This window comes from Tinamus guttatus, unplaced genomic scaffold (genome assembly GCF_059628265.1).
Source record: "Tinamus guttatus ecotype Peru unplaced genomic scaffold, ASM5962826v1 Tinamus_guttatus_pri_ptg000420l, whole genome shotgun sequence".
In the NCBI taxonomy this organism is placed as follows: Eukaryota; Metazoa; Chordata; class Aves; order Tinamiformes; family Tinamidae; genus Tinamus; species Tinamus guttatus.
The window spans coordinates 675,897-697,943 of record NW_028288954.1 but is presented as its reverse complement, the minus strand read 5'-3'; the positions used below and the strand labels follow the sequence as shown (position 1 = coordinate 697,943).

Here is a 22,047-nt window from a genome sequence, read left to right as displayed (position 1 = left end):
AGGGGTGCAAGCAGAGGGACAGAGAGGCCTCCTGGAAAGCTTCTTACCCATCTGGGCATGCCACCTCACAAAGGGTGACGTTACAGGGCAGTCACCCTCAGTCCCTTGAAGGAGCAGCTGGAAATGTGCCTGTACCTGGAGACATGTCCCTCTCCTGGGCTGGCCGCGGTGCTGGCAGGGATGTGAGGGCGAGGGTCAGGCCAACATGGGCATCCGTAGGGGACCAAGTGCCACGTGCCCTGGGGAAGGGGATATCTGGCAGGGGTGAATGGGAGCTGCCAGGCAGCAGGGACAAGGGACACCTGCGCTGATGTCAGGACCAGGTTGGCTTCTCCCTTTCAGGCTCCAAAGCGAGCCAGGAGGTCCAAGGCAGATGCTGACCCAGAGCAGGTCCAAGTGAGCGGTGCCATCGGTGCACGGGTATCCCCAAACACACGAGCCAAGCCACGGGCTTTGGCAGGGCACCTTTTCCTGGGGCTCTGATGTTAATTGGAGAGGTTTGGGGAGTGTAGCTGAAAGCTGAAGACAACAATCATATACAAGTATTTCATCTTTTCAAAGTTTTTGATTATTATTCTAAAGAATAGGTGACAGCACACCGTCCAATTCATAGCCGCTCAGAGCGACTCCTAATGAAGGCAGCACATGTACGAAAAGCAATGTCCTAGAGATCAGGCAGTGTATGCACAATCTTCCTCCCCACCTCCCCAGCCCTACCATTTCCCTCATCAGCCTCTCGAGAACTTAAATCTCTCCTGTTGAAAGCTAGCCTTAGTCCACCTAAGTCTGCACTCAATGTTACAGCTCACCTGCCCCAAACCAGCCGCTGGGTCTCTGAGTGAACAGAGTATCAGGAGGAGTCACAATGTGTCCAGAGAGTGCCCTAAAGGGGATGTTAGAAATTGCCACTTTAAACAGGACATGTGGGAATGGGAGACTTAGGTAGACGCACAGAAGACAGAGGGGCTCTCTTAGGGACACTCTCCGTCCCTAAGCAGAGCTCCCTGCATCCCACTGCTCTCTCCAGGGTTTCCTTTGTCTACACCTCCTGCACATTTCCCTGCCATCCCAGGCCATCAGTTCCTCACTCTTGCTGGAGTCTTCTCCCCTGAGTCACTCCCAGTTTAAGGCTCTCCTCACCGTCTTGACCACCTGGTTGATGACCATCAGGCCGGCAGATGGGAAGAGTCTCCATCCAAAGGAAATGTGACAACCTGAAGCCTTGTTGCCCTGCTGTGGGCTCAGCTCCAACTCCTCCTCCAACTCCTACTGAAAAAGTAAGATGAAGGAGAAGAGAAAAAAAAAGGGAGGGGAGAGCGGGAAAGACCCTTGCTATTTGTCCTCTCCAGTTTCATCTTGTAATAAGCTGGTATGAGGGTACATGAAAGCAATATGAATTATAGTATAGGAAATGCAGAATAAAATCATGAATATTTAGGGCATGTTTCTCCTTTTCGCATCAGTGCATGCCCAGATGTGCAGGGATGCTGCTGCTGGAGGCATAATACGTGCATCACTGCTCTGTTCCAGAGCAAAGGCCACCACAATGGCACTGGCTGAAGACTCCAAAGCCCATGGAGAGATCAGCAGGTTGTGAGGAAGCTCCAAAAGTGCCTTTGCCCACTCTGACTCTTGACAACACCAGCAGCACCTTTGCTGGCCCCATCAAGCCAATAAGCAGGGGAAAGGGGTTACCTGGGGAGTGCCAGGCACCCAAAGGCTGTGGCAGTGCCGTAGGGACCATGGGTGTATGTGTGCAGGGGTTGTACGTGGGCACATGGGCCACTTGTGACTGTCACACCTGCCAAGCCTGAGGCATTAGCCCAGTCCTTGTTCATATCATCTGGCAGGGGGATCAGAAATTCAGGAGAAGAGAGCTAGAAGGGTTTGAGAAGGCAGAAACTGGAGCAGAGACATGGCGGGGTGAGAATGCCTCCCATTTATGCAGCACCATGGATGTAGACAGGATGGGCTTTCCCTACAGCCAGTGCTGGAATGTCTTTGGGTACAGGATGGAAATGTAGGATGCCCTGGGACACTTGCCCAGCAGTCACTCCAAGGGGCATGATTTTCCTGCAGGTGCCCTGCTGCATTTGCTAGAGACACGTGATTGTGCTGGACACCCCAGGCATGTGACAAGGCCCTGCCAGCACTTTTCTATGCCATCAAATCAAGGATCTGCACTGAATTACCAGAGCTGCTGCTTAGTGCTATAATCTTTCTATGCTTCATCTTCATTGTTCCTGGTGCTGCCATTCTATTTGGCACCTGGGGTCATTTCAGATGGGCAATGCAATTCCGCATTGGCCCCCAACCTGATCCTTGAGGATGATGCAGGTCTCCCAGGAGCTGCGTCAGAGCAAGTGGGCACTGACACAGGCCTTGGACCTCCTCAGTCTTTTGGACTGTCACCAGAGAGTGTTTGTGTGTGATCAGCTGACTCTCATCCTCTATCGCCAGTGATTGGAACTGCAGCTTAGACAAGGAGCTCTCTTCCAGACCTCTGTGTTGTGCTCACTTCAATTGTGGTGAGGGGAATCACTTGACCTGCCTGTGGAGTTCACAGGAGTTTTCTGAATCCCACTTTACGCCAGGGGCTTCTAGACCAGCATGAGGTGCCAAGACTGACACATCTGAGTCAATCCCTGAACCATGTGCCAAGGAACTCCCTTCTTGTCCTAACTAGGTGTCCTGCCTAGGTCAGAGATGAGGGTTTGGGGGGTTCCAGAGGAGCACATTTCTATTTCTCATAGATAGTCATGCTCTGATGAAAGAACTTGCAATGTTGGAAATAGTTGCTCTCCACTCAATGGGAAAAGACAACAGGTGATTACTTCAGTCTATTCCAGTGCACATTTCCCAGGAGGAGGGAGCACGAGGGACAGAGAAATTGGTGAGTTCAGCTGGGCCTCTGCTCCTGAGCAGGGCCAGGCTCCTGGGACGGAGGCAGCTCGTGGCAGCCTGGCAGCACTGCCCAGAGACAGCCGAGTGCAGGAGCAGCTCCTGTGCCAAGAGCAGCAGGGCTGCGGGCACTGCCTGCTGCTGCGGACAGCAGAGGAGAGAAGGCAGCGAGAGGGGAACAGCAGGGTGGAGCGGGAGGACAGAGGAGACCACAGCTCTTAACATGGTGAGTTTGTGCTTACAGGACAATGCTATGGAGCGTCTTGAAGGGGACATAAGAACTCATCACACCTCATGGGTGGCAGCATTTTTCTCTTCTTTCTCCTGGTTTTTCCAGTGCAGAGGAAGAGAAGCTGCTTCAGAGCAGGGATTCTCTAACATACCACCTATGAGCAGCTCATCCTGCTGCCTTCCCCAATAGAAATGGCAGTGATGTGAAGCCGGGTTGTGTAGACAGGGTGAGAGGTCTGCACTTCAGAGCAGGGTCCCTGCACCCAAAGGTGCTGTGTGCCCGCAGCAGTGACTGTGTCGCCTGTGAAGGTCAGCACTCAGCCTGCCCAGGGAGCTTCTCACAGCACTGAGGGGAGAAGTTCTGGGTGGGAGGATTATCCTCTACCAGGTCAGGCTCCTTCTCCTGCTGGCAGGGTGCTGCGGAGGTCAGGTCTGCTCGCAGGTGAGCTGTGAGCACATTTCAGGGGGCACTTTGCAAAAGGAAAGGCAGGGCAGGCATTTCCTGAAAGAGAAGCCAGTGAGTCGGTGCTTACAATTTCCTTCCACTTGGTAAGAGTAAAATGGAAACAAAACTGTCAGATTTGGATAACAGATTGAGACTCATTAAGAGATTCAAGGAGCAGCCAAAGAGTCTGCCAGGGACTTCAGACTGTCCCCTCACCCACCCCTTAGTCCATAGACAGCACCAACTTCTCCCGGGCTGCTGCATCAGGGTCTATCTGAGCTGCTCCTTAGCACCTGCAAACATGGGGGTGCCCCTGGACACTCCCCTGCTCCTGGGAGGTTTCTGCAGGAAGAACTGGGCTCACTTGTGAGTACTGTTGTCCTTCATGTGAGTGAGGTGCAAGTACACGACAGTGAGGGGCAAGGCTCAGTGATGAAGCAGGTCCCATGACAACGTCCTAACAAGTTTTTCTTTTTTTCCTGTTTGATGCACAAGGGTTTATGCTGAGAATGATTGAAGTGCCAAAGATTTCTGCTCTATCAAATAATGTTCCCACAGTGAGTAGGCACCTTTGTGTGTTTGTGTGTGCACCATCATATATATTATTTATATGCACACTTATGTATCAACAGACTCCTCCACTTATCCTTTTGCAGAGAAGACTTGATTTCTAAACGTTGAAGAGCACTGCCATAGAAGGGGTGGACATCGTCTCCTGCAGGTTGTGTGCATCAAAGCTACTCCTTCTCTCTGCAGTGCCTGAAATAAGGGCGCAGGGTGCAGGGTTAAAGGAGGCATGAGGACAAGGTCTATTTCTAGACATCTTGACATGTACAAAGGGTAAGGTCTATCCTTGTTTCCTTTTGACTGTTGTTCTCCCTTGTTGGAGTGAGATCTGCTGTGGCAGACTCAGATACAAATATCTCTGTTGAGGAGGGCAAGACTGATGGGGGTGAATCCCTCACAGAGCTTTTCTCCTTCAGATACAACTGGTGTGAGGGCTGTATTCAGCTCTCGTGCTGCTCGATGGAGAATATTCCCACTTGGTCTTTGGACTAAGTCCATTCCAAGCAATGCAATATGCTATTCCAAGGTATCTCCACAAATACTACTCAAAGACTAGTACATCTATTTCCACCCGCAGCAAAGCAGAAATAACTCCTCCAGAGCTATGGGGAGGAGTCCCTGCTGCACGTGGCACACTCAGCCATTTCAAAGTAGAGAACCAGAAAGGGAGCTGAAATAAGGGAGAGAGGAAATGCGGGGAGTTCCTTGAGAAACTGAAATCATTTGGCTCAGAAAAGCCTGCTTTAACTTTTGGCTTTCTTTCCTTCCTTGGACAGGACTCCTGTGCCCCTAAGGAACTAATGTCCAACAGCAGCTCCTTCAGCGAGTTCTTCCTCCTGCCATTTGCAGACAGGCGGGAGCTGCAGCTCTTGCACTTCTCGCTCTTCCTGAGCATCTACCTGGCTGCCCTCCTGGCCAACGGCCTCATCATCACAGCCGTAGCCTGCGACCACCACCTCCACACCCCCATGTACTTCTTCCTCCTCAACCTCTCCCTCCTTGACCTGGGCTCCATCTCCACCACTGTCCCCAAATCCATGAGCATTTCCCTTTGGAACAACAGGACCATTTCCTACTCAGGATGTGCTGCACAGATCTTCCTGTTATCAATCTTGTTTTCAGCAGAATTTTCACTCCTCACAGTCATGGCCTATGACCGCTACGTTGCCATCTGCAGACCCCTGTACTATGGGACCCTCATGGACAGGAGAGCTTGTGTCAAAATGGCAGCAGCTGCCTGGGCCTGTGGTTTTCTCCTTGCTCTCCTGCACACTGGGAACACATTTTCCATTCCACCCTGCCACGGCAACGTGGTGGAGCAGTTCTTTTGTGAGGTTCCTCAGATCCTCAGGCTGTCCTGCTCAGATTCCTACCTCAGGGAAGCTGGGCTTCTTGTGAGTAGTGTCTGTTTAGGCTTTGGGTGTTTCATTTTCATTGTGGTGTCCTACGTGCAGATCTTCAGAGCTGTGCTGAGGATCCCCTCAGAGCAGGGCCAGCACAAAGCCTTTTCCATGTGCCTCCCACACCTGGCTGTGGTCTCTCTGTTTGTCAGCACTGGCATGGTTGCCTACCTGAAGCCCCCTCCCATCTCCTCCCCAATTGTGAATCTGGTGGTGGCCGTTCTGTACTCACTGGTGCCTCCAACACTGAACCCCCTCATCTACATCCTAAGGAACGACGAGCTCAAGAATGCCCTAAGGAAACTCATCCAGCGGGTTTAGTGCCAGCAACAAGATCTGTCCTAGGGGATTTGGCATTAAGAATAAGTGTTGTTCATTTTTTTCTTGCTTGCTTTTTTTCTCTTATATTACAGTAAGGGAAAAATATATAGTGTGATTCATGGCATTTCTCCGCAGGAATGTCTCTTTTGAATTTGCCACAGGGACCATGTTGAAGCAGGATGCCAGGCTTCCCCCTTCACCAGCAAAGAGGGAGGAGACTCTGAGCCCCACTAAGCAACTTCCGATGTCTCCCATGCAATGAGGAGAGTTTCCCTGTGCACTGTCTCTTCCAGCACTGGAGCTCAGGGACACAGAGTCAGGCTCACATGAGTACAGACAGGGTGAGACCATGGCTCCTGTGGAGAACTCAGCTCCCCTAGCCACAATCGGGGGGCAATTTTACCTGCTATCCCATGGAGGTCATAGTCATGTGTCGTCTGGCACTGGTCCCTTCCTTCTGCACTGCTCCAACAGTCCAAGTGGGGCATGAGTGGAGGGGAGGAGAGGCTGGATGCAGCCTGTGGGGACAGAGCTCTGCTGCTCAGGGCCACCTCCACACTGCCATAGCAGGCATTTCCTTGTTGCACCCTTCAAAGGGCCCACTTTTTTTTTTCCTCTTTTCAAGGCTCTTCTCAATTTCACACTGTCCTGCTGTGCTCTCTTGTGCCTATTTGCCCTAAGTGCTCTTGTGACATGGTGCTTCCTGCTACATTTCTGTGATCTCAGGAAGGACTAGGGCCTGGGCACCCTTATGCCAAACCTGGCCTCCACAAGAACATTTCCTGTAACAAAAGAGCATCTCCTCTGCGATTTGCCTCAAGCATGGCCTTTCTTCACAGATGGATCTCAAAGGGGTCTCGTGTTCTGCTTGTGGACTCCATAGGCTCTAGGGGACGAGCTCCAAGGGTGTTTGATCTGTGTGATCTCCTAGGGACCAAGGGCAACACTCAGAGTTCACCTCTCAGTGGCCAGTGGCAATGGAGATGGGAAATTGTTTCTGAATCACCCGCAGCAGATGGTCTCACAGGTGACAGTGCTGATGGGATTTGTCCTCCATCCTTCTGGAGGAGAATCTCCAGGAGATCCCCAGGAGAGCTTAGAAGATCTCCACAGTCCAGGTGAGGGCTGTGAGTTGGGCCTCACAAAATGAGGGATGGTCCACCATGGAGTAGCCAGAAGGAGAGCTTTAAATCCAAGTGCACATGAGGAAAGGAGGTCTTTCAGCCCTTGGAGAGACGATGGGGACCCAAGAGGGCAAGGGAAGTGGCACTGGAGGGTGAATCCTGCTGTGAAACACCAGAGACGGGAGCTAGTGCCCAGCTAAACACATCTCCTCCCATTGCAAACACTCTGGGGTTGTGTGTCACCAGTATTGGTGGTGGTAGTCCCAGCCAAACTGGGTCTGCTTCTCTCTCTGTCCACCATGGACCATAGTCCTACAGCTGCTCACTCTGCAAAGCAGCATCACCAGAACAGGGCAGGTGCAGCAACAGCCTAGCCAGCAATGAGGACACTGATCTGGGAAAAGGCTCTGTGGGGAGCAGAGATGTCCCAGGAAAGAAGCAAGGTAACATCCTGAGATAGAAAATGCAAAGGAGAGCCAGGTTTCTGTGTGCCCAGCTCAGGACAGGAGCTTCTGGAGGGTCTGCAGGACCTGGGGTCCTCTGCTGGACTGTGCTGGGCAGTGTGGTGGGCTTGGAGGAGCTGCAGGCAGACAAGGAGGGGATCTGCTGGGCACAAGAGCAGGGAAGAGAGAGTGGTTGGCCTCACTGTAGGGCCTCACCCCCCTTATCAGGGAGCTGCTGTCCTTGTCCTTGGCCTGGTCATGCCATGGACATGGCAGAGCCTGGCCCTGCACCTCTCGCATTCTGACCAGCTGACCTCACTGCCCAGCTCTGCCTTGCACCTGCCACCACCCTGCAGTCCACAAAGCCTTGACAAGGAAAGGTGGGAGCTGAGGAGATCCCACAGAATCCCAGAATGCCTCAGCTTAGAAGGCACCTCTGGAGATCATCTAGTCCAACCCCCCTGCACAAGCAGGGTCACGTAGACCATGTCGCACAGGATCACATCCAGGTCAGTTTGGAATATCTTTGGGAAGGAGACTCCACATCCTCTCTGGACAATCTCTGCCAATGCACTGTCACCCTCACACTCAAGAGGTTTTCTCTGAAACTCAGGCAGAACTTCCTCTGCTTCAGTTTGTGACTGTTGCCTCTTATCATATCACTGCCCCACACTGAGAATGTCTGGCCCCATTCTCTCAGCACACGCCCTTCAGGTATTTGGGCACACTGCTAAGATCCCATCTCTGCCTTCTCTTTTGTAGATCACAAAAGCACATTGCTGGCTTATGGCTCAGTCTGTAGTCCATCAGGAAAGTCCTCCCTTTCTGGGCACATGAGTAACGTGCATCTAATTTACAAGGAAAGACTAAGTGAGTCAGACCTGTTCAGCCTGGAGAAGAGAAGATTGAGGGGGGATCTTCTCAGCATTTGCAAATACCTGAGGGGAGAATGTAAAGAGGATGGGGCCAAACTGTTTTAAAGTGGTGGCCAGCAGTAAGACAAGGAGTAATGGGTACAAACTGAAACTTAGGAAGTTTCATCTCCATATGAGGAAAAACTTCTTTACTGTGAGAGTGGCAGAGCACTGGAACAGGCTGCCCAGAGAGTCCCTTCTCTGGAGATCTTCCGAACCTGCCTGGATGCAACCCAGTGCAACATAATTTAGGTGTCCCTGCTTGAGCAGGGGTGTTGGACTAGATGATCCAGAGATCATCTAGAGATCTCTTCCAACCTCAACCATTCTGTGATTCTGTGATTTTGCAAATGTGCCTAGAAGCAGACAGCAAGGACTTGAATCATTCCTGAGCAACTTCACTCTGGCATTCTTCAGGTCTTTTGTAGATGAAAATGATTCCAGGACTGGAAGAGGCATTAACATCCAGGGAACACACAGCTAATGCTGTCTTTGTCGCTATGGGAGGACAAGAGAGCTGGATTTCTTCAGTCTGGAGAAGGGAAGGCTGTGGGCTGACCTAATAACAGCCTCCCCACGCGCACCAAGATAGCACCAAGAAGATGGAGCCAGACTGCCCTGAGGACCCTCACGGCTGGAATGATTCTTTCATTCTACTTTCTTCACCCCAGGTCTTCCCATGTTGACCTTAGGGAAAACCTTCAGCTTTTCTGCGACCATGGGTGTATTTCAGACAGAAATAGGATGACCCAGATCTCACCCAGAGGAGACCTGAGATCAGCACAGGCCTTTCTGTTTCAAAAAACAGCCAGTGAGTGCAGAGAGACATTGGGGAAGTCCTGCAGTGAGGACAAGGTAGGAAAGCAGCTTGATTATCTACAAGCTGCAGGGAAACAAGTGCAAGCATGGGAAAGTGCAGAACAATCTCATGGGGAGATGGCAGAGGGCACTGGCATGGTTGAAAACCTCCAAAAGAACCAGGTCTTTGTTCTCTTAGCCATGGCTAGTGGTTCTGCCACTGAGGACTCAGAGAAGAAGCTTCTTCCTAATGACAAGAGGTCCTCCTTGCTGCTTTCCCTCAGGGAAACACAATGTGCTCTGTTGGTGTCCTGCCCTGGAACGCTGCCCCCACCAAGAGCCTTGGGCAAAGCATGATGGAAAGGATCCACCTGCTCAGGAACTGGGCACCTGTGACTGGCCCATCTGCTTGATAACACACAAGAAGAGATGACCTGGTATCAGAGGCACCTGCACATTGCCTTTGCCTACCTGCAATCAGGACCTCCACCTTTCTGCTCGAATCAGCCACTAGGGAGGCTTTGCTCATAACGGTCCTCAGAGAGACCCATTAACCCTCCTAGAAACTTGGAGATTTTCTTCTGACTTTAACTTCTTGAGAGGTTTCTTCAAGTTCCTCCCAGCATTGGAGGTCTATGTGCAAAGTACCAAATACCCCCACGGGGACATTAAGAAGCAAAACCCTCAGGAGCCAATGCCTCTTGCCATAATGTTCTCCGAGCTTCAGTTCTTGTTTGGCTAATTGGAGAGTTTTTAAGACTGTGTTGAAGTTAGATTTCGTTAGGCACCTGAAAAAGATAGATGGCTGCTTTTTAAGCCTTTTTTGTCCCTCAGTTTTCAGAAGGAGTCATACCTACATTCTCCAGTTCTTACAGTTTCTCCCAATGATGTCTGGACATATATAAAAAAAAAAAAGCAGGATTTTTGAGAGGATACCTGTATGAAGAACCTTCCTGCCCAGCTCTTCAACCCTGTCATTTCTCTCATCAGCCAGTGGGTGCTGCTTGGATCGCTGGTTCAAATTGGACCTGTTTCTACTCCAGGCAGTAGATGAATGTTACAGCTCATGTGCACCGATTCCCCTGTGAACTAGCTGCAAGCAGGCACAGAAGGATTTGTCTTGCAGTCCTCAACTGTATGTCAAGTCTGAGTTACCTCCAATGAAGTCCACCAAGAAGTCCACCAAAATCTTTGAGATTTTACACATGAATAGTAAAGTTTAGAAACAATAATAGTAAAGTTCTAACACATTAATAGTAAAATTTAGAAACAAAATAAAAGAATCATGAAAAGTAAAAGACATAGCGAGAGTCCTGAAAGGCAAGGCAAGGTTTAAACTCCCTGAATCTGAGAGAGATGACTGGAGAGCTGAGAGGTTTCTGATAGAAAAATGAGCAAGGGAAAAAACTGGGGGGGAGAGGGGGAGAAATGCATATGTCTAAGTGATTAGATGCAAATATGACGTTAGAAATGATTTATGTATTCAAGACATGTAAAATATGTGAGATATCACAGAGATGCCATCTACAGTTTAAGGGACAGAGCAGTGGAAACTAAAGGGCAGATCAATAATTCTTCACACCAGATTCAGACAGTTCCTGAAGATTTCCACTCTTTCATCACTGGAAAACTTTGATAAGCCAAACATAAGCCAAACATCTGAGATGTTGAAAGTGTGCTCATATTTTCCCTAACATTGAAAACATTCCTTCACCTTTGCAGGCAGAGCTCGAGTGTCCAACCACCAGCACCCAGCAACACTTGGAGACGTTCCAGTGTCTGTGAAGGACCTGCGTGGGCCTGACAGCTCTCACAGGGACCTGCAGGAGACCAGAGGCCCTTGGAGCTGCAGAGGGAGGCTGGGAGACCATGGCACCTGCAATGGCACCAGTTGTCCAGGACTCTGGGACTGCATTCCATCCCGTTTAGGAAATCACTTTCCTTTTCAAGAAAAAACGATCATGCAGAAGGCTAGTGTGCTAAAATAGAACAAATGAAGAAAGGTGGAAAGTATAATAGAGCATTTATTTAATTCTTTTTCTTAATTTCTTTCTATTTTTAAGACATTTTCTAAACATTTGTGTTGTAAACGGGTCTACACCATTAACAGGATATTTCAGTGTCCTACCTTAGTGGGACACTGTGTCTCACAGTACTGAGTGCTCAGTGCTCAGTGTCCCACCCAGTGCTCAGAAAACGACCCCTGCCCACAGCTGTCCTTGTCACCTCTCACTCTTTGCACTGAGCACGTCGCACACTGAGGTGTTGTCCTTTCTCAACTGGTGAGGAAAGTAGGGGACCACCTTCAAGGAAATACTCTGTTTTGGTGTGGCCAACTTTGAATAAATTGACTACACTCCTGTTAAAACAATGTTTTAAGGAAGTCTCTAGAATATCTTCAATGCAATAATTGAAAAATCAGGTCCTACTTTCCAAAATTTCTCACAGCTTTTGCCATTGCCATTTACTCTTTTCTGCTGTCTCATGTCTATCTTAAGCATCACAGTGTAAGAAACCCTGCTGGGGAGCCTTAAAAACAGAGATCCTCCCTTGGTACCTCTGGGAAGAAGGCTGTGTCCTGTCCTGTCTAGTCCTACATCCTGCTGTTACTGGAAGAGTCACTCACTGCAGAAATAAGATTTGAGGCTCCCCAAAACATATCGACCTGTGGCCACACTTTGTGCTGTTTCATCCCCCATAACTTTGATCCTGTCTTGGACCACCCTGAAGCCCTAAATTCCCTCACTGGACTGCCTGGAGAAGAGATGTGACAGTGCAGGAGTGCAGAAGTGTCCTCTCCAGGGCTCCCTTTGAGACATTTTTCAGTTTTTGGCATCATCTGGAGATATTCCTGAAGGATTATCAGCAGGTTTTGGGAAATATCTGGGGGGAAATGAGGTGATTGCTTTCCAGGACATGAAGAGACATCTCTCTGCTCCTCCTGGCTCTGGGATGTGGCTCCAAAGGGCAACACTGGGGAGCACATGAGCAGTGCCCAGCAGAGCCTGGGCCACACAGGGAAGGGAGGGCACCACTCTGGCACCAGGGAGACCTCCTTGTGATGACGCACATCTCACTGTGACCTCGGATCGTGTCACTGGGAGCTCAGCAGGTCACTGCCATGGAGATAGAAGAGCTAGGCAGGGAGGAGAGACGTGTCCTTGCACATGCTGCAAAGCAGTGACCTCCCTTCATATCTGTGCTATCACACAACTCTCCTCTGGCCTAACCCTAATCCTAATCCACAACCCTAAAACCCTAACCCTAACCTCTAACCCCTGACCTGTTTCTAACCTAAGCACAAACCTAAAACCCCAACTAACCATAACACCCTAACCCCCAAACCCTAAGACTAAACTCTCCAAACCCTAAACCCCCAAACGCTAACCCCAAACCCACTCACCCTCTAACGCTAAACACTCTAATCCTAACCCTACCTCTAAACGGTAACAGTCAACCCGAAACTCTCTAAACCTAGCCCAAACCCCTAACCCTCTAACCGTTACCCTAAACCCTCTAACCTTTAATCCTCTAGCCCTAAATCTTCAAACCCTAAATCCTCAAACCCCCTAACCCCTAACTCTCTAACCCTAACAAGCTAGCCTCCCAACCCCCCAACCCTGACCCATAACCTTCTAAACCTAACTCTCTAACCCTAAACCCTCTAACCCTATCCCTAAGCTCTCTAACACTAACCCCCAACCCTCTAACGCTGAAACACCTAGCCCTAAACCGCCTACCCTAAACCTAAACCCTCTAAACCCTCTAACTCTCTAATAGTAAACTCTAAACCCTCTAAAACTAACCCCTAACCCTCTAACTCTCTTACGCTATAACCTCTATCCCCTCCAACTCTAACCCTAAACCTTATAACCCTGACCCTAAACCCTAAACCCGCAAACTCTAACCTGCTAACCCTAAACACTCTAGTCCTAAATCCTCTAACCCTAAACTCTCGACCCTTTCAAACTTCTAACTCTACCCCCAAACACTCTTCCCCAAACGCTCCTACTCTCTACAGCTAATCCTCCTTCCCTCTAACCCTAACCCTAAGTTTTCTAACCCTCTCACCCTAAAACTTCTAATACTAAACCCTCTAACCCTCTAACTCTAACTCTGTAACCGCTCACAAACAAAATGCAAGTTATCATCATTTGCTGATTTGGCTCTATAAAAGATGGACACTGTTGCTGCGATGTTGGAGACCTCATGGGTGGATGCACCACGTAAGACCTCCCAGTTGCCGGGAAGGTTCTCCAAATCCTCGCCACAATAGGGACTCCTCAGTGACTGCGGATCTGGATGATGATGGCATATGATGGCATATTTAGGCAATTGGTGATGTATCTTTTAATCACTATTCCCTTTCTCATATAGTAATGGTTAGGTGCATTACCTTGCTTATTTTCTCTGTTTCTAAAACCGAGTGTGTAATAAGCTTATTTTATTAAATGTATCATTCTGTACTGCCTTAATATTAATAGTGAAATAAACCATTATTTCCAGTGGTGTCTGGTTCTTTCCATCGCCCCATCTGTCCCAGTCAATTGGCAAAACACCGTGTTCTTTGCAGATGCCCATTGCAGCTCTCAGGAAGGTTGGCCTCTGATTTTCAGCCTTGCAGGCCACAGTGTTTCTGAAGGCAGCTGTACTTCTGGTCTGGTGCTGCTTTCTGCAGGTGCTCACCCTCAAATCAAGATCAGTTGGAGGGAGCCAGAAGTGTTTTGATCCAGGTCTGAAGACGTAACCAAGGACACAAGTTGCACCCGGAGTTCTATGAGGCAGCAGTTGCCTGTTCAAGGATAGTGAGGAGGCAAGTGTTGCTGTACTCTTCATTTGGTAAACGGGTGTCCTGGTTTTCATGCGATATTTGTTAATCAGGTAACAGATTCCTCCTCCCTACATCCTTCGGTGTAAAGAACAAAGCAGGACAACTCTCTAGGGCAAAGGTGGTCTTTTCCGTGTCCTCTCCCACCAGGGCTCTTGGCCCATTTAGCAGCAGGCCAGTATTTTCCCTAGTCTGCCTTTTGTTCCTGCCGTATTGTTGTTTTGTATTTTAAATGATTATTTATTATTATTATTTTATCAGGAAGGTAAGAGTAAAGATTAAGAAAGAAATAAATGAAGAGCACATGTTTCATGCCAAGTACATGGGAATGACAAGTGATTGCACACAGGACAGGTTTTGGCACTGACATTGTACCCATTGAGGAAGTTTCCTCAGCGCCTCCTTGAGCAACTTGTTCCTCATGCTGTAGACAAGGGGGTTCAGTGCTGGAGGCACCACTGAGTACAGAATGGCCAGTACAGAGAGATCCAGAGCTGGGAAGGGTATGGAGAGGGGAGAGGGGGGAATGAAGTGGCTAAGGGTGACATTTCACTGCTCCTGTGACCGGGGGTAGGAGTCAGACCCAACCAAATGGGTATCACAACCTCTAATCCCTCTAGGGGACTGCAGGTGACTGCACAGTACAGGGCACCTGGACTGCAGAGCGTTTCCAAGGGTGCTCGTTGTGTCCACTTGTGCCTATACATCCTGCCCCTGGTATTTGATAGATGGTGACCCAGAGGGCTCTCCGTTCTCCCTTCTTCCTGACAGTTGAGTCCTCACTGCCTCTCCTGAGACTGCAGAGTCCTCTTTTGCCTGTGAATACCCACTGCTTTACCTCTAAGAAACTCCATCTTTGAGGACCTCTCCCTTTATGAGGCTCTACTCACAGTCCATCCCAGCCATATGCTGTCCCAGGAGGATCTCTGTGCTCTCCTGGCACCTCCCGCTTCCCCTCCATGAGAACAGCCGCCTGACGCTGTGCCTTAATACGTAGGAGAGCTGTGCATGTGTAAATCCATGACCATTCAGCCTCTCCACTATCCTTGGACTCTGACAGGTGAATTCTCAAACCAGCCCTTGGTCACTGAAAGATCATTACATGATTCTGAGCTCTGTGTTGCTGAACCCATGGAGAATCCTAGGCAGCAGACCCTAGAGAGGTGCAAGTCCTTGGGCCTATTCTTGACACCAGCTTTGGAGGAAAAGCCCAGCTTTCACACACTGTATTGATAGAAATTACTTTATTACAGAGATACTGTTAGGTGGCCAGTCCTTTTCCAGCATTCGAGACAACTGAGGGTATCAGGTGAGACAGAGCAGACACCGTAAAAAGGGGAATGAATACAAGTAGATATGTAGCAACACGGTAACAATTATTATCACTAGTAACAGTCATAATGAAAACAACTTGAAGAAACAATGCTCAATCCAGTTACGGGATACAAAAAGAGTCATTTGTGGAGAGATGTGGAAAAATTACCATTGCTTAAAAAGGTCCATGAAATCACTTTCCTAATGGCATCCTTGAGCTCCTTGTTCCTCATGCTGTAGATGAGGGGATTCAGTGCTGGAGGCACCACTGAGTACAGAACAGCCAGCGCCAGATCCAGAGATGGGGAGGAGATGGAGGGGGCCTTCAGGTAGGCAAACAGACCAGTGCTGACAAACAGGGAGACCACGGCCAGGTGCGGGAGGCACATGGAAAAGGCTTTGTGCCGGCCCTGCTCTGATGGGATACTCAGCACAGCTCTGAAGATCTGCACGTAGGACATCACAATGAAAGTGGAACACCCAAAGCCTAAACAGGCACTTACCACAAGAAGCCCAGCTTTCCTGAGGAAGGCGTCTGAACAGGAGAGCTTAAGGATCTGGGGGATCTCACAGAAGAACTGCTCTACCACATTGCCTTTGCAGCAGGGTAGGGAAAATGTGTTCCCAGTGTGCAGGAGAGCATTGAGAAAGCCACTGGCCCAGGCACCTGCTGCCATTCTGACACAAGCTCTGCTGCCCAGGAGGGTCTCGTAGTGCAGGGGTCTGCAGATGGCAACATAGCGGTCATAGGCCATGACCGTGAGAAGAGAATACTCAGCTGATATGAAAATAGTAAAACTTAAGACCTGTCCAACACATCCCAAGTAGGAAATGGCTCTGGTGTCCATCAGGGAATTGTGAACGGATTTGGGGATAGTTGTGGAGATGAAGCCAAAGTAAAGGAGGGAGAGGTTGAGGAGGAAGAAGTACATGGGGGTGTGGAGGCAGTGGTCGCAGGCTATGGCTGTGATGATGAGGCTGTTGGCCAGGAGGGCAGCCAGGTAGATGGCCAGGAACAGCGAGAAGTGCAAGAGCTGCAGCTCCCGCCTGTCTGAGAATGGCAGGAGCAGGAATTCTTTGAGGGAGCTGCTGTTGGACATTTCCTCCCCATACATATGGGGAATTCACCAAGGAAAAAAACAGTGACAAGTTAGAAGACATTCTTAGAAGGAAAATAAACAAATTAATAAAGTTTTCTCATCTATTTGTCTCATTCCCAGATCTCTGAGGCTCATGCCTCCTCTAGCTAGAGGATGATGTTAGTCTGAAAACAGAGCAGCCCCTGCTGAGAGCAGAGTGGAGTTTAAGATTGTCCATTTCTGACCTTCTCACCCTTTCTACATTCACCTAAGGGAGGTCTCCAGACTCCTCTTCTAGCAAACAACACATAAGACCATTTCTGCTGCTCATTTACAGCCTCCCACCATCACTTCCATGCTATCAGTATCTCCATAGGTTCCCCATGGGTCGCTGAGATACCAGATATGCCATGAGACAGCAGAGGCTTTCTGGAGGGCATGTGGCAGCCTGCAGGAAACCACAAGGTAGCAGCCAAATGATTGTCAGGATTTAAGATGGACTTTCCTTAAGGGGACAGTCAACTCATTTCCCTGTACTGCATTTCCTGGAGCTCCACAGGACAGAATGGGGCTGTGGAGACCTCACTCCCTTGGAAATCCCTCTTTTCCACTACTTGTAGCTTTGGTCCCTGAACTGCAGCTGAATACTCCCAAGAACAGTAAGCAGAGAGCAAGAACAGGAGCAGCATGGGCTGGAGAAGGATTAAGGAGCAACACCATGACCCTGTTGCCAAGGGAGGCAAGGAGAGGGACAGAGAGGCATTCTGGAAAACCTTCACTTTACCTGCAGGGTATGGCACCTTGCAGAGGGGGACATTGCAGCACTGCCCCTCTCAGCCCTTTGGTGGGGAGGCACCAAAGAGATGCCCCTCTCCTCTGCCACAGCTCTGGCTGCAGAGTTCAGCCAGAGTCCCATGCACTGCAGTTCCTTCTCCTTCCCTGCCCATCTCTGCTGCCCGGAGCTGTCCCTGCTGGCAGCTCTTTCTCTGTCCCAGTGTCTTGTCCCTGTCACTGCTCAAAGATCCCATGTCACCCTCTGGGTGCTCAGTTCTGCCCTACAGAAACCTCTGGCAATGTCCAGGGCCAGCTCTGTGGTTGCAGGTTGGAATGAGCAGGCCACATAAAGTCCTGGGATGCTGCAAAGAAATGCTGATGCTGCCTTTAGGCTAAAGTGGGGATGAAGCAGCTCACCAAAATTTCTCACAGACCTTTAAATCTCTCTGAGTGAAGGTTTATGACTCCCAGCTCATTGCCAAAACAGAAAACTTGTTCCTTCATTCTCCCTGTCAACGTTAGGCAAGTGAAAGTGCAGAGGCCTGAAGGAAAGCTCCTTCTCCTTCAAGCAGCTCTTCTCTTGATTTTCCTCTTGAAAGGACCCCTCAGACATGTCCTGCGCATGTGCTGGAGCTGTGAGCAGAACCTGACCCCTGCAGCACCTCTCAAAGGCAGAAAGAACCTGCCCTGCCAGGGATCTCTCTTCCCACCCAAAGCTTCTCCCCACAGCACCACAGGGAGCTCCCTGGAGAGGCTGTGTGTTGACCCTCACAGGTGGCAGAGTCACTGCCCTGGGCAAACAGCACCATGAGGTACAGGGACACTGCTCTGAATCACAGCCCCAGGCAGACCTTGGTGCACTCCCTGCCTTCACAGCCCTACAGCCATGTGTTCAAGTGGCATAGCCAAGAGAAGCATACCCTGATCCTCTGACCATGTGTCAGAGAATCCCTGCTCTGAAGCATCTCCTCCTCCTGCTATGCCCTGCTTGCTCCAGGATAGAGACCACTAAAAATACTATGAGCCATGGTTTGGCTGGGATGCAGACACCCCCTCCAAGGACCTCAGCAGCATTGCCCTGCAGACAGAGACTCACTGTTTCAAGGGCTGTGAAGATTCCCCCACAATGAGCTCTGCTCCCACTCCACACTGCTGTTCACCTCTCGCTGCCTTCTCTCCTCTGCTGTCCGCAGCAGCAGGCAGTGCCCGCAGCCCTGCTGCTCTTGGCACAGGAGCTGCTCCTGCACTCGGCTGTCTCTGGGCAGTGCTGCCAGGCTGCCACGAGCTGCCTCCGTCCCAGGAGCCTGGCCCCGCTCAGGAGCAGAGGCCCAGCTGAACTCATCAATTTCTCTGTCCCTCGTACCCCCTCATCCTGCGAAAAGTGCACTTCAATAAACTAAAATAATCACCTGTTGTCCTTTTCTAGCAAGTGGAGAGAGAGATATTCTAATATTGCAATTTATTTCATCAGAGAATGAAGATCTATCAAAATTGGAAATGTCTCAATCTGCAAGGCTCATTTCACATCCCTTAACTAGACAGGAGACTGAGGAGTGAACAAGTGGGGAGGTCATTGACACAGGGTTTAGGTGCTGATTCAGAAATATCAATCTGGGCTGTACCTGCTTAGATCTGAGTCGGAAGTCGTATTCACATCCCCCCTGTAAACTCCACAAATACAGCAATGGTGGGATTGCCCTTGCCAAAACTGAAGTGAGCAGAGCACAGAGATCTGCCCACGAGGTCCTTGTCAAAGCTCCACCACAATCACTGGAGATGCAGGGTGAGGGTCAGCAGTTCCCACAGAAACCCCTGGTGACAGCAGAAGAGACTGAGGAGGTGCAAGGCATGTGTCAGTGTCTGCTTGCTCTGATGGAGCTACTAGGAGACCTGCATCATCCTAGAGCACGAGATGGGGAATTGGCCGTCTTGGCCATCTGAAATGACCCCAGATGCCAACTACGACAGCAGCAACACTCCCCATGAAGCTGAGGTATGGGAAGATTGCAGGATTACCAACAGCTCTTGCAATTCAATGCAGAGTCTTGATTTGATGTCACAGAAAAGTGCTGGCAGGGCCTTGTATGATGCCTGAGGTGTCCAGCACAACCACACGTCTCTAGCAGATACAGCAGGGCACCCACAAGAAAACCATGTCCCCTTGGAGTGATGGCCGGACAAGTGCCCCAGGGCATCCTGCATTTCCATCCTGTACCCAAACACAGACATTCCAGCACTGGCTGTAGGGAAAGCCTATCCCGTCTACATCCAGGGTGCTGCATAAATGGGAGGCACCCTTGCCCTGCCATGTCTCTGCTCCAGGCCCTGCACTCTCAAACCCTTCTAGCTCTCCTCCTCTGAACTCCTCTTCATCCCATCACATGACATGAACAGGCAATGGGCTAATGAGGACCTCTGGGTGGCTGCATCAAAGGCTGTCAAGGCCCATGGATATCTTCGGTGGCACCTTGTTCTTGCTGAACCAGTGTCAGGCACAAGAGAGAGTGCCCATTGGGCTGCTTTGTGTGAGAGGAAATGCCCATGGCCAGGAATACGTGTCCCCTCACTGGAGAAGCTCCAGCCTGGCTATCTTGGCCCAGGTCTCCTTCCCTACCATTCTCGTGCTCTCTGTGCAGGTCCCACCCCTGCCACCCACCTCTCCCTCCAGCCCCACTGCTCACCTCCCTTGTGAGCTCCTGCACTCCAGGGATCCCGTCCATGGATGAGGAGCAGCCATTCACCTGCTGCTCCATCTCCATCTCCAGGACTCGCTCTGGGGACAGCCCTGCACAGCCAGAGTGTTTCCGGCTTGTCCTCTACACAGACAGACACGTCCTCACAGTCCATATCACAGCCCTGTTCTCTGATCAACTGCTCACACTGAGGGGCCCTCACAGGCCCTTGGCTGGGGCTGGTCCTGCTGCTGGCCAATCCTGCACAGGGCCAGCAGTGACCTCACAATGTGCCCTGGAACCTTCAGCTGGCTCTGGCCTATCAGCAGCAGGGACAGAGGTGACGTCACAAGAAACCTCAGCAACCCAGAGCTTCCTGATGGCATCAGGTCTACAGTGAAGGATGTGACCTCACTGTCACCGTCAGAGCCATATCCATGCTTTTGGCCTATCAGGATCAGGCACAGCAGTGACCTCACTATTAATATCCAGGCCATGTCCCTGCTGCTGGCCTATCAGGGACTGGCACAGCAGTAACCTCACTAACAACATTCAGGCCATGGGCCTGCTGCTGGCCTACCAGGTCCCAAGGCAGAAAGGCCAACACAACCAACATCCAAACCATGGGCCTTTTCTGCCTTGTCACCACCAGGCACTGAGGTGACATCACAACAGCCTGTGGGAGCTAAGAGCCCCCTCTGGCCCATCCAGAGCAATAAGTGTCCCCAGAGTCACAAGTTTGGGGCTATCAGCTACTCAGGCAGAAAGGACCTCCGAGTACAAAGGGCAGCCATGGCCCTGCTGCTGGCGTGTCACATTCTCACACAGAAGGGACCCTGTCATTGGTCCCAGGGACATGGGCAAGGTTGTTCTCCAGGGTGTGCTTGCTCCTGCAGTGCTTTCCCAGGAGAGGGTCTAGGAAAGAGCAGTGCCCTGGCCCCAGACACAAGTCACCACCTGTGGAGGTCAACCTAAGGTCAGTAGCAAAGAATGCCCCCTCGGCAGATGGGGGGCTGAGCAGGAGAGGCGGGAGTTGCAGCCACCTGGCCAGCACATGATCAAGGAGCTCACTGGACAGCCTCACGTGTGATCAGCGCGTGATCATCTGGTTGATGGGTTGGTTGGGTTTGGGGCTTAACGCGCTGCCAGGCAGGGTGGGGGCTGTCTCTGGGGTCAGAAGCTCTATAAATTGTGCTTAAATAAAGGTCTTTGGTTTGACAAGACCAAAAACCACGGTTGCTTCGGACACTGCAAATGGTGCCCAAAGTTGGGGCAAGAACATAGGGGAAGCTCACAAAGCCCAAACCCGGCAGCATAGCCCAGCCAAACCAGGAATGGAGCAGGAAGAACTCCGGTGTGCACCCATCACCTAATTAGAGGACAGCATCCTGGGAACCACGGCAGGCGGATTGTCTCAAGGGCAGAAACGCAGCCTGGACGCGCTGCAGCACATGGTGCACGAAGAGAACCGGCAGGTTTCTGGGAAGGATTTAGTCACTCTACTAGAGTGGATTCGGGAGAAGGTACCTACTTTCCCGAAGGAAGGCACACTCCAGCGAGAGGTGTAGGAAGAACTCGGAAAGCGCCTTAAGGAGGCGACGGTGGATGGTGATACAGCCGTAGTAAAACATGTGAGCACCTGGTGGCAGATCATGGTCACCTTAAAAATGGCCTGGGATCTTCAGGGGGACAAAAGCAATCAGCCACGTGCAGCAGCACCGTCAGCACCACCGTATGCTGGGGTGGCTGATCCTCCGTGCGACCATTCGTTCGACCCAGGCCCCAGGGATCCGGAGAAGGAACCTGATTTGCAGCCCCAGACCCACATAACGAGGTTACAAAAGGGGATCGAGGGTCGAATCACTGGAAATATTTAGCAGAGAGGCAGTTCAGCAGGGGAACTTAGAAATATTAACAGCTATGCCAGTCATGTATGCGTCGGCGGTGCATTTCACTGAGAAAAACCAAATCCTGCCTTAAAAGGAAGAGGCAGGGAAGTGTTTTCAATGTGGAGAGAATGGCCATCTCAAGAAAAACTGCCCCAAAGGCCCGGCGGAGGCAAGCCAGCTCCAGCTCGCTTATTCACCTGCTGTATGGGTCATTGACAGATCCACTTTGAGTGCTGGAGTGGATCTTTTACCTCATGGACAATCAAAAAGAAATTATCACTGTGACAGAAGAATATGCACAGTTAATTCAGAAAGCAAGAATGCACTTAAGAATATTAAACAGCAGT

The 22,047-nt window shown here is 50.5% G+C and overlaps 1 protein-coding gene across 1 annotated transcript; it reads left to right on the top strand.

Annotated features, from left to right (window-relative positions):
- The first annotated feature begins 4,944 nt into the window (after positions 1 to 4,944).
- On the top strand, positions 4,945 to 5,865 carry LOC148593293 (olfactory receptor 14A16-like). The gene has a single exon (XM_088531468.1). The coding sequence runs from the start codon at positions 4,945 to 4,947 to the stop codon at positions 5,863 to 5,865; it is 921 nt and encodes a 306-aa protein (XP_088387594.1).
- Positions 5,866 to 22,047: the final 16,182 nt, after the last annotated feature.

Coding starts and splice junctions, on each gene's coding strand:
- LOC148593293 (XM_088531468.1), top strand. CDS start 4,945: ATGTCCAACAGCAGCTCCTTCAGCGAGTTCTTCCTCCTGCCATTTGCA.